The sequence below is a fragment of the Oncorhynchus keta genome, unplaced genomic scaffold (assembly GCF_023373465.1).
Source record: "Oncorhynchus keta strain PuntledgeMale-10-30-2019 unplaced genomic scaffold, Oket_V2 Un_contig_471_pilon_pilon, whole genome shotgun sequence".
Taxonomy (NCBI): Eukaryota; Metazoa; Chordata; class Actinopteri; order Salmoniformes; family Salmonidae; genus Oncorhynchus; species Oncorhynchus keta.
This window is the reverse complement of record NW_026287918.1, coordinates 68676-83677: the sequence shown is the minus strand read 5'-3', so window position 1 is coordinate 83677 and position 15002 is coordinate 68676. Positions and strand designations below refer to the sequence as shown.

Here is a 15002-nt window from a genome sequence, read left to right as displayed (position 1 = left end):
AATCTTTCAATACAGAGCCTGGATTTTTCCCCTGAGGTTCATATCCACATGACACTTAAATCAACAGAACATCATTAAAATACTCCTACTACAATGTGACATCATTAAAATACTCCTACTACAATGTTAAAACATTCTACATTGTGACATCATTAAAATACTCCTACTACAATGTTAAAACATTCTACATTGTGACATCATTTCATTGATATCATGAAACAACTCCTTCATGTATTTTCTGGTGTTTAATCAGAGATCTTTTATCAGAGTATCTCTTGTCACATTGACTACAGCTATGAGGTTTCTCTCATTAAAACTCTTCCCACATCGATCACAGCTATAAGGTTTCTCACCAGTGTGTATTCTCTGGTGTATAGTCAGACTGCTAGATGCAGTAAAACTCTTCCCACATTGATCACAGCTATAAGGCTTCTCTCCTGTGTGTGTTCTCTGGTGTGATTTTAAATTTTTTGATGAAACAAAACTCTTTCCACATTCAGCAGTGGTAAGGTTTTTCTCCCGTGTGGATTCGCTGATGTATTTTAAAATCTGCTAAAAAGATGAATCTCTGCCCACAGTCAGAGCAGCAATGAGGTTTCTCTCCAGTGTGTATTCTCAGGTGTGCTATCAGGTTGCCTGAGTGAGAAAAATTCTTCCCACATTGATTACAGCTATAAGGCTTCTCTCCTGTGTGTGTTCTCTGGTGTGATGTTAAATTTCCTGAGATAACAAAACTCTTTCCACAGTGAGAGCAGTGGTAAGGTTTCTCACCAGTGTGTATTCTCTGGTGTATGGTCAGACAGCTAGATGTAACAAAACTCTTCCCACATTGATCACAGCTATAAGGTTTCTCTCCTGTGTGTGTTTTCTGGTGTATGGTCAGGTGGCTAGATGAGGTAACTTTTCCCACACTGATAACAGCTGTAAGGTTTCTCTCCTGTGTGTTTTCTCTGGTGTGCTTTCAGGCTGCTTGTAACACTAAAACTCTTCCCACATTGATCACAACTATTAGGTTTCTCTCCCGTGTGGATTCTCAGATGTCTTTTAAGGTCAGCTGAAGAGGGGAATCTCTTCCCACAGTCAGAGCAGCGGTGAGGTTTCTTCCCTGTGTGTCTCCGCTGGTGTTTGAGGTGTTCTGATGTGGAGAGACTCTCCTCTGTCTCTTCAGCATCATGCTGTTGTTGAGGCTCCCCAGAGGATCCACTATAGTCACGTCTCTCTCCTGTGTGAACAACAAAGTCAGACAGATGGTTAAAGGCCCACAACAGCAGAAATCCACTATAGAAATACCCATTTACCTAGAAACCTGGTTAAACTATCATTATGACATGGGTGAATTCTATTTTCAGCTAAAAGGTGATGCCCAGGATGTTGTACAACAATTGATGTCTGTAATGAATGTTTAAATGCTTTTACAAACTTAATTGACTATTGTCTTAAGACAGTCAAGTGATCAAAAATAGCCATATTTGTCGCAGCTGGCCGTGACCGGGAGGTCCATGGGGCGATGCACAATTGGCCTAGCGTCGTCCGGGTTAGGGAGGGTTTGGCCGGTAGGGATATCCTTGTCTAATCGCGCACCAGCGACTCCTGTGGCGGGCCGGGCGAAGTGCACGCTAACCAAGGTTGCCAGGTGCACAGTGTTTCCCCACTAGTTATGGATGTAGTATATCTGCTAATGAGGAAACCACTAGTTATGGATGTAGTATATCTGGTAATGAGGAAACCACTGGTTATGGATGTAGTATATCTGGTAATGAGGAAACCACTGGTTATGGATGTAGTATATCTGCTAATGAGGAAACCACTAGTTATGGATGTAGTATATCTGCTAATGAGGAAACCACTAATTATGTAATATATCTGCCTGGAGCAAAAATGGTGAGTGAAGATTTGAGTTTTTAAATCTGAATGTTACTACACATTATCAGCTCAAGATCGTCGGCTGCCTCCATTTCCAGGTTGCTTATGAGAGCATTTAACGTTGGGATTATAATCGTAAGGCTCGTTATAATGTCCTGCAAAATATAATGTTTGTGTCATTGTCACAAATCAACCGCTTTGTCGGAACTAGAAGCACAAGCATTTCGCTACACTCGTATTAACATCTGCTAACCATGTGTATGTGACAAATAAAATGTGATTTATACTTTTAAAAAATACTTCAACCAGTAAAAATGCTCTTTGGCTTTGCAACCAGCCTATCAATGAGTGTTTAGCATTCAAGCTAATAAAAATCATTTTAAAAATAACTGCAGATTTCCCTTTTAATCTTATCAGTTCAACAACTGAGTTTATGTTTTCAGAAAGTAGTTAATGGTGTTTATCAGTATCAAGAATAAAGTATTTTGCAAATATACAAGATTTATTTATTTAACTAGGCAAGTCTGTTAAGAACAAATTCTTATTTTCAATGACGGCCTAGGAACAGTGGGTTAACTGCCTGTTCAAGGGAAGAACGACAGATTTGTAGTTTGTCAGCTCAGGGATTTGAACTTGCAACCTTTCGGTTACTAGTCCAACGCTCTAACCACTAGGCTACCCTGCCGCCCCAAGATATTACCTTAGCGACTGTTTCAAGTAATAATCAAGCAAAAACAACAGTTGCCTATGACAACCGCAAAAATATATAAAAATATTCAGAACTAATAACCGCGCTGTCAATCAAGTAGACACCACGCTCGTCTCATTGGTGAGTAATGGTGGTTGACCGTGGTATAATTGACATGTTGCATAGCCAATATGTAATGTAGAATGATGAAACAGGTTTGGTTGTCTTCTAGAGTGTCTGGGAGAACAGGCACAGAAACCAAACTTGACCCGGGTTAAACAACGTTTTGCCGATTTAGATTTCATAAATTGTTTTGTTGCAAAGTTGAAAGAGTCTGGAATTAATGCAAAACACTGGATATAAAAACAAAAGTACGCTACATTTTTATCTCTGGGATGCAGCAACTGTCCAGACTTTGGGACAGTTTTTCCTGTAGAAGTTCAATAATAAAGATGTCACTCTGCCCCCCCCAAAAGCCACAATCAAATCAACCAACCAATCTGCAGCTCAAACAATAAAGCGTCATTCCGCCACTTCATAAACGTTTATGATGTAACAATGTGATGATGTAATTCCACATTCCACCACTGTTTAGGTAATAAGATGATGATGGATGTGGCTGGAGAAATGTAACTACTCTAAAAATCCCATCCACAATATCAACATTCTAGTTTTAACCACGTTTTGAGGCTACACAGTGTTGGTTTACATTTACATCGTTTCAACCAATCTGCAGTTCAACCAATAACAAAGCTGTAATTCCACTACTGTGTTGGTTTCATCCACCACAAACCCTTGACGTGCCTTATCTATATAAACTGGTTACCAAGGTAATTAGAACAGTAAAAGTTGTCATACTCGTGGTATACGGTCTGATATACCATGGCTGTCAGCCAATCCCAGCATTCAGAGCGGGAACCACACAGTTTATAATCTTCAAAATCAATGGCTATCAATAAATAATTTAAAAGCAACTGTAGATTTCCATTTTAAAACCACACATCAGTTCAACTGCAGAGTTTATGCCTCTGTTTTTAAGACAGTACTTACTAGTGTTTTTCAGGCCCCGGTTTCCCAAAAGCATTTCACGGCTATCTTCATCTGTAGAACCATGCCTAGACGCCTTAAGATAACTTTGGGAAACGGGGCCCAGATATCCAGTTTCCTCCTCTCGCTTTTTCGATATAACAGTCATCTCCCCCTATACGGTCAAGACTGGAGTTAAGTCCTGAATTAGGTCTTAATTAGGTCTTCTTCAACAACAACAGCTAGTCAGCCACATCGGTAGCTTGCAACTGACATTATACAGTCAAGACTGGAGTTCTTGAAGTCCTGAATTAGGTCTTAATTGTTTAACATGTTACTCATTAACCTGTTATGGCTGCATCCCTTTGTTCTCAATCTGCGCCAGAAGACATACCCTCATCTAACTGCCTGCCTGTAGCTCAGCCCCAGAGGCAGAAGACATACCCTCATCTAACTGCCTGTAGCTCAGCCCGAGGCAGAAGACATACCCAAATCTAACTGCCTGTAGCTCAGCCCCAGAGGCAGAGGCATACCTCATCCCAACTGCCTGTAGCACCAGCCGGGCAGGAGCCCATACCCCTCACATCCTAACTGCCTGTAGCTCAGCCCCAGAGGCAGAAGACATACATTACATTACATTTACATTTAAGTCATTTAGCAGACGCTGTTATCAGAAGCGACTTACAAATTGGTACATTCACCTTATGACATCAGTAGAACAGTCACTTTACAATAGTGCATCTAAATCTTAAAGGGGGGGGGAGAAGGATTACTTATCCTATCACAGGTATTCCTTAAAGAGGTGGGGTTTCAGGTGTCTCCAGGAAGGTGGTGATTGACTCCGCTGTCCTGGCGTCGTGAGGAGTTTGATCCACCATTGGGGGAAAGCCAGAGCAGCGAACAGTTTTGACTGGACTGAGCGGGAACTGTACTTCCTCAGTGGTAGGGAGGCGAGCAGGCCAGAGGTGGATGAGCAGTGCCCTTGTTTGGGTGTAGAGACACAGATCAGAGCCTGGAGGTACTGAGGTGCCGTTCCCCTCACAGCTCCGTAGGCAAGCACCATGGTCTTGTAGCGGATGCGAGCTTCAACTGGAAGCCAGTGGAGAGCGGAGGAGGCGGGGTGGCGTGAAGAACTTGGGAAGGTTGAACACCAGAGACGGGCTGCGGCGTTCTGGATGAGTTGTAGGGGTTTAATGGCACAGGCAGGGGAGCCCAGCCAACAGCGAGTGCAGTAATCCAGACGGGAGATGACAGGGTGCTGGATTAGGACCTGCGCCGCTTCCTGTGTGAGGCAGGGTCGTACTCTGCAGATGTTGTAGAGCATGAACCTACAGGAACGGGCCACCGCCTTGATGTTAGTTGAGAGCGACGGGGTGTTGTCCAGGATCACGCCAAGGTTCTTAGCGCTCTGGGAGGAGGACACAATGGAGTTGTCAACCGTGATGGCGAGATCATGGAACGGGCAGTCCTTCCCGGGAGGAAGGGCAGCTCCGTCTTGCCGAGTTCAGCTTGAGAGTGGTGATCCGTCATCCACACTGATATGTCTGCCAGACATGCAGAGATGCGATTAGCCACCTGGTCATCAGAAAGGGAAGGAAGATTAATTGTTATGCGTCTGCATAGCAATGATAGGAGAGACCATGTGAGTTATGACAGAGCCAAGTGACTTGGTGTATAGCGAGAATAGGAGAGGGCCTAGAACAGAGCCCTGGGGACACCAGTGGTGAGGCGCGTGGTGAGAGACAGATTCTCGCCCGCCACCTGGTGAAGCGACCTGTCAGGTAGGACGCAATCAAGCGTGGGCGCGCCGGAGATGCCCAGCTCGGAGAGGGTGGAGAGGAGGATCTGATGGTTCACAGTATCGAGGCAGCCGATAGGTCTAGAAGGATGAGCAGAGGAGAGAGAGTTAGCTTTAGCAGTGTGGAGCGCCCTTGGTGATACAGAAAGAGCAGTCTCAGTTGAATGACTAGTCTTGAAACCTGACTGATTTGGATCAAGAAAGTCATTCAGAGAAGAGATAGCGGGAGAGCTGGCCAAGGACGGCACGTTCAAGGTTTGAGAGAAAAGAAGGGGATACTGGTCTCCCGCTCAGCCCAGTCAAAGCTGTTCGCTGCTCTGGCCCCCAATGGTGGAACAAACTCCCTTACGACGCCAGGACAGCGGAGTCAATCACCACCTTCCGGAGACACCTGAAACCCCACCTCTTTAAGGAATACCTAGGATAGGATAAGTATCCCCCCTTTAAGATTTAGATGCACTATTGTAAAGTGACTGTTCCACTGGATGTCATAAGGTGAATGCACCAATTTAGCAAGTCGCTCTGGATAAGAGCGTCTGCTAAATGACTTAAAATGTAATGTAAATGTAGTTGTTGACATCGGAGGGATCGAGTGTAGGTTTTTTTCAGAAGGGGTGCAACTCTCGCTCTCTTGAAGACGGAGACGTAGCCAGCGGTCAGGGATGAGTTGATGAGCGAGGTGAGGTGGGGAGAAGGTCTCCGGAAATGGTCTAGAGAAGAGGGGATACCCTCATCCTGCTGCCTGTAGCTCAGCCCCAGAGGCAGAAGACATACCCTCATCTAACTGCCTGTACATACCCACATCTAACTGCCTGTAGCTCTCAGCCCCAGAGGCAAGGATATGCATATTCTTGGTATCATTTGAATGGAAAAATTCTGAAGTTTGTGGAAATATTAATTGAATGTAGGAGAATATAACACAGTAGATCTGGTGGAAGAAAGAGAGAAGAAAAAGCACACTTTCTGTTTTTATTGTTGTATCATCTTTCATATGTACTGGAATATTTTCAGTCAGATAGGATGCTGGAGATAATTTAGATGGATAACACAAAGTAACTGTGGGTGTGCAAAGTTTCAGACTGAAAACTTCAGAATGGGTGAGTTACAACTGTGGCTCAGTTGGTAGAGCATGGCGCTTTTGTAACGCCAGGGTAGTGGGTTCGATTCCGGGACCACACCACATACGTAGAATGTATGCACACATGACTGTAAGTCGCTTTGGATAAAAGCGTGCTAAATGGCATATATTATTATTATTATATTATTTAGCATGAAGTCACCCAGGTGTCCCACAAGTTGCCCAAATGTACCCAAGTGGCCGAATTGGTGAAATGACCTATAACTATATACAACTTATCAAAAATATATTCTAACACACAATTTTTAAAATTTTAATATTAGAACAGAATATTTTGCTGCCTGTGCCATGTCCCAAAGCAGTCTCTTTCTGCTACAAGGCAGAGGCAAACTGAACAACTGGTGCAGATGATGGGGACTTCATGCGACAAAGAACACAACAACGCCTCCATGCTCCGTCCCTTTGCCTCTGAGGTACAGTCACGCCTGCAGTAATGAACTGTGGTATGAACACCACTGGAGGCAGAATGTGATGCAGTGGACTTGCTGCCTTAGCAAGCTCCTTGATGAGCTGCTCTCTGAAGGCTTTCTGTGAGAGGAAGGGCTTTCCACAGCTCTTCGCCATCTCCTTGTGTAGGATGAATGCATTCACCACAGCAATGTCAATGAAATGGTAAAACAATGTCTTGTACCATTTCTTTGTCTCATGGAGAACATTGTAGTACCCTATAAGAGCGTCTGACAAGTCTACACCTCCTCTGCTCTGGTTGTAGTCCTTGATGGCTGCAGGAATGGGGACACTTTTTGTGGCCCATGCCCAGTAGCGTCCTTCACACGTTTGACAACATGATCCCCACTGAAGGACTTGTGGATAGTGGAGCACATCACCACCTCTCTGACGTCCATCCACTTCACAAACAGCAGGCCATCTTCCGGATCCATCGCATGGTCCCCGCTCAGCCCGCCGTTTGGGCATGTCGTCCACCTTCGTCTTCGGGAAGCCACCCTGGTGGTGCAATGGTCCACAAGCCACTCCCAGCTTCCTCAGGTCTGCAAACAGGGGGGCTTGTGCCAAGTTATCCACAAACAGTTTGTAGCCCTTCCCCAGCAGTTGAAAATCCAATAACACCATTACAGAGGCATAGCTGAGTTTCCTTACCGGTAGCAAAACTGTTCTTCCTAAAGACAAAGAAATTGCAAGTGTAGGCACACTCAGAATCAGCCAACACAAACAGCTTGAGACCGCACGGTTGGTTTGTTCTCATGTACTGCTGGAGGCCAATGCTGTCCTTTGAGGCCACCATCCTCTCTTTGATTGACACGTTCTGGGCTGGCTGAAAGTACGTCTTGCAGGCCTCAACAATGCTGTGGTAGAGAGGTTTGATTTTTGCACAGTGTATCAAACCTGCTGTGCCTCTCTTCTTCTCATTCTCTTCATCAACCTTTGGGTCACTGATGTGAAGTGCCTGGGAGAGATCCAGAAACCTTTATGCGGGACATAACAGACGAGGGGAAAGGCAGTTGGTAGAGGGATGACGTTTTCCAGTAGCCCTTCAGGCTTTTCAGCCTCACCAGCCCCCATGTAGATGACCAGAGAAAGGTAGCAGAAAAGTCTGCCGTGGATATGGGCTTCCATGCTGCCGTTTTGCCTGCTTGCTTCTTCCCATTCTTATTCGTGGTTGGACACGAGCGACTCTACAACGGATTGGGTGAAGAACAGCTGAAAAAGCTGAAGGGGCTGTACGTAGCAGTCATGTTTAGCTGAGGTCCTGGCTTCCTTTTCGGCCTAAAGGTTGGTTGGGGTGGCTCCACATCGTCTTCTAGGACGGTGTGCCAACGCCATTCTGTCCCCTCTGTTAGCGGATGGCACACTTCCCTCTTCCTCTTCTTTTGTCGGTCCTCTAGACGGCCCGGGAGGTGTGGAGCCAGAGACAGTAGGGGTACAGCTGGATGAACCAGCTTCAGAGGGGATGGACAAATTGGCACTGGGGGCTCCTAGTCGGGGTCAGTGCCACTGTGAAAGAAAATGTTCAGTTAGAATAGTTTCACATATGAGCCCTGCACCAACAGGTATAATAAACACACACATTATATATATATATATTATGAGTACAGGAACATAAAGTGCTGTTCCATTTCACTTTGTTGTGGGCTTGTCTGTGTTTGCCTACATTCTACACCATACAATTAATTTATACATATATGTATGTGTGTATATATACACACACACACACACACAGGCTATGGGTCGTTCTCATACATACAAACAGACCCTCGCTCACAATGACTAGCCAACACCGCCAGCATTCAAAAGTGACCAAAACATCAGCCAGAAAGCATAGGAACTGAGAAGTGGTCTGTGGCCCCCACCTGCAGAACCACTCCTTTATTGGGAGTGTCTTGCTAATTGCCTATAATTTCCACCTGTTGTCTATTCGATTTGCACAACAGCATGTGAAATGTATTGTCAATCAGTGTTGCTTCCTAAGTGGACAGTTTGATTTGATTTGAGTTACATTGTGGGGCAATAAAAGTATTTAGTCAGCCACCAATTGTGCAAGTTCTCCCGCTTAAAAATGAGGCAAAAACGTATTTTCCACCATAATTTGCAAATAAATTCATTAAAAATCCTACAATGTGATTTTCTGGATTTTTTCTCATTTTGTCTGTCATAGTTGTAGTGTGTAGTGTCTGTCATAGTGTGTAGTGTCTGTCATAGTTGTAGTGTGTAGTGTCTGTCATAGTGTGTAGTGACTGTCATAGTTGTAGTGTGTAGTGTCTGTCATAGTTGTAGTGTGTAGTGTCTGTCATAGTTGTAGTGTGTAGTGTCTGTCATAGTGTGTAGTGACTGTCATAGTTGTAGTGTGTAGTGACTGTCATAGTTGTAGTGTGTAGTGTCTGTCATAGTTGTAGTGTGTAGTGTCTGTCATAGTTGTAGTGTGTAGTGTCTGTCATAGTTGTAGTGTCTGTCATAGTGTGTAGTGTCTGTCATAGTTGTAGTGTGTAGTGACTGTCATAGTTGTAGTGTCTGTCATAGTGTGTAGTGTCTGTCATAGTTGTAGTGTCTGTCATAGTTGTAGTGTCTGGTCATAGTTGTAGTGTCTGTCATAGTTGTAGTGTCTGGTCATAGTTGTAGTGTGTAGTGTCTGTCATAGTGTGTAGTGTCTGTCATAGTTGTAGTGTGTAGTGTCTGTCAGTGTGTAGTCTGTCAGTGTGTAGTGTCTGTCATAGTGTGTAGTGACTGTAATAGTGTGTAGTGTCTGTCATAGTGTGTAGTGTCTGTCATAGTGTGTAGTGTCTGTCATAGTTGTAGTGTGTAGTGTCTGTCATAGTTGTAGTGTGTAGTGTCTGTCATAGTTGTAGTGTGTAGTGTCTGTCATAGTTGTAGTGTGTAGTGTCTGTCATAGTGTGTAGTGTCTGTCATAGTTGTAGTGTCTGTCATAGTGTGTAGTGACTGTCATAGTGTGTAGTGTCTGTCATAGTTGTAGTGTCTGTCATAGTGTGTAGTGACTGTCATAGTGTGTAGTGACTGTCATAGTTGTAGTGTCTGTCATAGTTGTAGTGTCTGTCATAGTTGTAGTGTCTGTCATAGTTGTAGTGTCTGTCATAGTTGTAGTGTCTGTCATAATTGTAGTGTCTGTCATAGTTGTAGTGTCTGTCATAGTTGTAGTGTCTGTCATAGTTGTAGTGTCTGTCATAGTTGTAGTGTGTAGTGTCTGTCATAGTTGTAGTGTGTAGTGTCTGTCATAGTTGTAGTGTGTAGTGTCTGTCATAGTTGTAGTGTGTAGTGTCTGTCATAGTGTGTAGTGACTGTCATAGTGTGTAGTGACTGTCATAGTGTGTAAGAGAGGGCCTAGAACAGAGCCCTGGGGGACACCAGTGGTGAGAGCGCGTGGTGAGGAGACAGATTCTCGCCACGCCACCTGGTAGGAGCGACCTGTCAGGCAGGACGCAATCCAAGCGTGGGCCGCGCCGGAGATGCCCAACCGGAGAGTGTGGAGAGGAGGATCTGATGGTTCACAGTATCGAAGGCAGCCGATAGGTCTAGAAGGATGAGAGCAGAGGAGAGAGAGTTAGCTTTAGCAGTGCGGAGCGCCTCCGTGATACAGAGAAGAGCAGTCTCAGTTGAGTGACTCTCAGTGTAGTGACTGTCATAGTTGTAGTGACTGTCATAGTTGTAGTGTGTAGTGTCTGTCATAGTTGTAGTGTGTAGTGTCTGTCATAGTTGTAGTGTCTGTCATAGTTGTAGTGTCTGTCATAGTTGTAGTGTCTGTCATAGTTGTAGTGTCTGTCATAGTTGTAGTGTCTGTCATAGTTGTAGTGTCTGTCATAGTTGTAGTGTCTGTCATAGTTGTAGTGTGTAGTGTCTGTCATAGTTGTAGTGTGTAGTGTCTGTCATAGTTGTAGTGTGTAGTGTCTGTCATAGTTGTAGTGTGTAGTGACTGTCATAGTGTGTAGTGACTGTCATAGTGTGTAGTGACTGTCATAGTGTGTAGTGACTGTCATAGTGTGTAGTGACTGTCATAGTGTAGTGTCTGTCATAGTGTGTAGTGTCTGTCATAGTGTGTAGTGTCTGTCATAGTTGTAGTGTGTAGTGTCTGTCATAGTGTGTAGTGTCTGTCATAGTTGTAGTGTGTAGTGTCTGTCATTGTAGTGTAGTGTCTGTAGTTGTCTGTCATAGTTGTAGTTGTAGTGTCTGTCATAGTTGTAGTGTGTAGTGTCTGTCATAGTTGTAGTGTGTAGTGACTGTCATAGTGTGTAGTGACTGTCATAGTGTGTAGTGACTGTCATAGTGTGTAGTGACTGTCATAGTGTGTAGTGACTGTCATAGTGTGTAGTGTCTGTCATAGTGTGTAGTGTCTGTCATAGTGTGTAGTGTCTGTCATAGTGTGTAGTGTCTGTCATAGTTGTATAGTGTGTAGTGTCTGTCATAGTTGTAGTGTGTAGTGTCTGTCATAGTGTGTAGTGTCTGTCATAGTGTGTAGTGTCTGTCATAGTGTGTAGTGTCTGTCATAGTGTGTAGTGACTGTCATAGTGTGTAGTGTCTGTCATAGTTGTAGTGTCTGTCATAGTTGTAGTGTCTGTCATAGTGTGTAGTGACTGTCATAGTGTGTAGTGACTGTCATAGTTGTAGTGTCTGTCATAGTTGTAGTGTCTGTCATAGTGTAGTGTCTGTCATAGTTGTAGTGTCTGTCATAGTTGTAGTGTAGTGTCTGTCATAGTTGTAGTGTCTGTCATAGTGTGTAGTGTCTGTCATAGTGTGTAGTGTCTGTCATAGTGTGTAGTGTCTGTCATAGTGTGTAGTGACTGTCATAGTTGTAGTGTGTAGTGTCTGTCATAGTTGTAGTGTGTAGTGTCTGTCATAGTGTGTAGTGTCTGTCATAGTGTGTAGTGTCTGTCATAGTGTGTAGTGTCTGTCATAGTGTGTAGTGTCTGTCATAGTGTGTAGTGTCTGTCATAGTGTGTAGTGTCTGTCATAGTGTGTAGTGACTGTCATAGTTGTAGTGTCTGTCATAGTTGTAGTGTCTGTCATAGTTGTAGTGTGTAGTGTCTGTCATAGTTGTAGTGTCTGTCATAGTTGTAGTGTCTGTCATAGTTGTAGTGTCTGTCATAGTTGTAGTGTCTGTCATAGTTGTAGTGTCTGTCATAGTTGTAGTGTCTGTCATAGTGTGTAGTGACTGTCATAGTTGTAGTGTGTAGTGTCTGTCATAGTTGTAGTGTGTAGTGTCTGTCATAGTGTGTAGTGTCTGTCATAGTTGTAGTGACTGTCATAGTGTGTAGTGTCTGTCATAGTTGTAGTGTCTGTCATAGTGTGTAGTGACTGTCATAGTTGTAGTGTCTGTCATAGTTGTAGTGTCTGTCATAGTTGTAGTGTCTGTCATAGTTGTAGTGTCTGTCATAGTTGTAGTGTCTGTCATAGTTGTAGTGTGTAGTGTCTGTCATAGTGTGTAGTGTCTGTCATAGTGTGTAGTGTCTGTCATAGTGTGTAGTGTCTGTCATAGTGTGTAGTGACTGTCATAGTTGTAGTGTGTAGTGTCTGTCATAGTTGTAGTGTGTAGTGTCTGTCATAGTTGTAGTGTGTAGTGTCTGTCATAGTGTGTAGTGTCTGTCATAGTGTGTAGTGTCTGTCATAGTGTGTAGTGTCTGTCATAGTGTGTAGTGTCTGTCATAGTGTGTAGTGTCTGTCATAGTGTGTAGTGTCTGTCATAGTTGTAGTGACTGTCATAGTTGTAGTGTCTGTCATAGTTGTAGTGTCTGTCATAGTTGTAGTGTGTAGTGTCTGTCATAGTTGTAGTGTCTGTCATAGTTGTAGTGTCTGTCATAGTTGTAGTGTCTGTCATAGTTGTAGTGTCTGTCATAGTTGTAGTGTCTGTCATAGTTGTAGTGTCTGTCATAGTTGTAGTGTCTGTCATAGTTGTAGTGTCTGTCATAGTTGTAGTGTCTGTCATAGTTGTAGTGTCTGTCATAGTTGTAGTGTCTGTCATAGTTGTAGTGTGTAGTGTCTGTCATAGTTGTAGTGTGTAGTGTCTGTCATAGTTGTAGTGTGTAGTGTCTGTCATAGTTGTAGTGTGTAGTGTCTGTCATAGTTGTAGTGTGTAGTGTCTGTCATAGTTGTAGTGTGTAGTGTCTGTCATAGTTGTAGTGTCTGTCATAGTTGTAGTGTGTAGTGTCTGTCATAGTAGTAGTGTGTAGTGTCTGTCATAGTTGTAGTGTCTGTCATAGTTGTAGTGTGTAGTGTCTGTCATAGTTGTAGTGTGTAGTGTCTGTCATAGTAGTAGTGTGTAGTGTCTGTCATAGTTGTAGTGTCTGTCATAGTAGTAGTGTGTGTCTGTCATAGTTGTAGTGTCTGTCATAGTAGTAGTGTGTAGTGTCTGTCATAGTTGTAGTGTGTAGTGTCTGTCATAGTTGTAGTGTGTAGTGTCTGTCATAGCCTGTAATTACAGGCCTCTCATCTGTTTTGGTTGGTGATCATGTACTAATATCATGCAATAAAATGCTAATTAATTACTTAAAAATCAAACAACGTGATTTTCTGGATTTTTGTTTTAGATTCCGTCTCTCACAGTTGAAGTGTACCTATGATAAAAATTACAGACCTCTACGTGCTTTGTAAGTAGGAAAACCTGCAAAATCGGCAGTGTATCAATACTTGTTCTCCCACTGTATATGAATCAATAAAAAATCTCAAATTAATATGAAACCATTTAAACAACTGCATTAGCATGAGAAACAAAAACATGTTTTACTTACTGATCGAAAAGTGGATCTTCTTCTTCCAAAAACATGTCATCCGCTGGAATCCAAACTCAGATCACTCACAGAGTCCTCATCCATTCCTTCTATGTCACTCTCAATTTCTGCAATAATATCATCAACATGTTTATACTTTTCGCTTTTCCACTCTTAGTAGCCATGTTTAACTATTTCAGATTTGAGAACAAATGTGCTTTTCTTTCACAAACAAGGACATTTGTGACCCCAAACTTTTCAACAGTACTGTATATATAGAAATACACCTTTAAAATGTGTACCAATCGATTGGTCAAAAGAACAGGTGACTAAAGTCAAACAAGATTTTTATTAGTCGGGGAAGAGCCCCACTGGTAAAAGATACCAGTCCATCTTCATATCAACTAACAGAACTCTGCTGGTTGTCCTGGTAACAGATACCAGTCCGTCTTCATATCAACTAACAGAACTCTGCTGGTTGTCCTGGTAACAGATACCAGTCCGTCTTCATATCAACTAACAGAACTCTGCTGGTTGTCCTGGTAACATACCAGTCCATCTTCATATCAAATAACAGAACTCTGCTGGTTGTCCTGGTAACAGATACCAGTCCATCTTCATATCAACTAACAGAACTCTGCTGGTTGTCCTGGTAACAGATACCAGTCCATCTTCATATCAACTAACAGAACTCTGCTGGTTGTCCTGGTAACAGATACCAGTCCATCTTCATATCAACTAACAGAACTCTGCTGGTTGTCCTGGTAACAGATACCAGTCCATCTTCATATCAACTAACAGAACTCTGCTGGTTGTCCTGGTAACAGATACCAGATCTATTGTATTTGTTCAAACTAAACAACAGCACTTACTTTTATGTGTCAAATCTGATCCGTCTTCTCTCCTCCTCCTCTCACAGTTCCACTCAGCCCCGTTGCTTTCCTGCAGTCCACCAGCAGCAGAGACAACCTCTTCATCCCGGAGAGGCACGACACTGGGACTCGGGGAGGCGGAAGGGCTAGCGTTGTCCTGGTAACCATAAGAGGGGACACAGACACATATAATTATGGATGCTGATGTCACTGTTGACATAGTGCTTTACAGAAACCCAGCCCAGACCACAATAGAGCAAGCTGTATGCTAGACCAGACCAAGCTGTATGCAGACCAAGCTGATAGAGACCAAGCTGTATGCTAGTCCAGACCAAGCTGTACATAGGGGACACAGACCAAGCTGTATGCTAGTCCAGACCAAGCTGTATGCTCGACCAGACCAAGCTGTATGCTACCAGACCAACCCCAGCTGTATGCTAGACCAGAC

The 15002-nt window shown here is 43.5% G+C and overlaps 1 protein-coding gene across 1 annotated transcript; it reads right to left on the bottom strand.

The window, feature by feature from the left end:
• Positions 1 to 814: 814 nt before the first annotated feature.
• Positions 815 to 4089, bottom strand: LOC127924893 (zinc finger protein 436-like). The gene is made up of 2 exons (XM_052509570.1): positions 3602 to 4089; positions 815 to 1222 (listed from the first exon to the last, which is right to left on the bottom strand). Exons 1-2 carry the CDS (start codon positions 3744 to 3746, stop codon positions 888 to 890), a joined length of 480 nt encoding a protein of 159 aa, XP_052365530.1. The 5' UTR covers positions 3747 to 4089; the 3' UTR covers positions 815 to 887.
• Positions 4090 to 15002: the final 10913 nt, after the last annotated feature.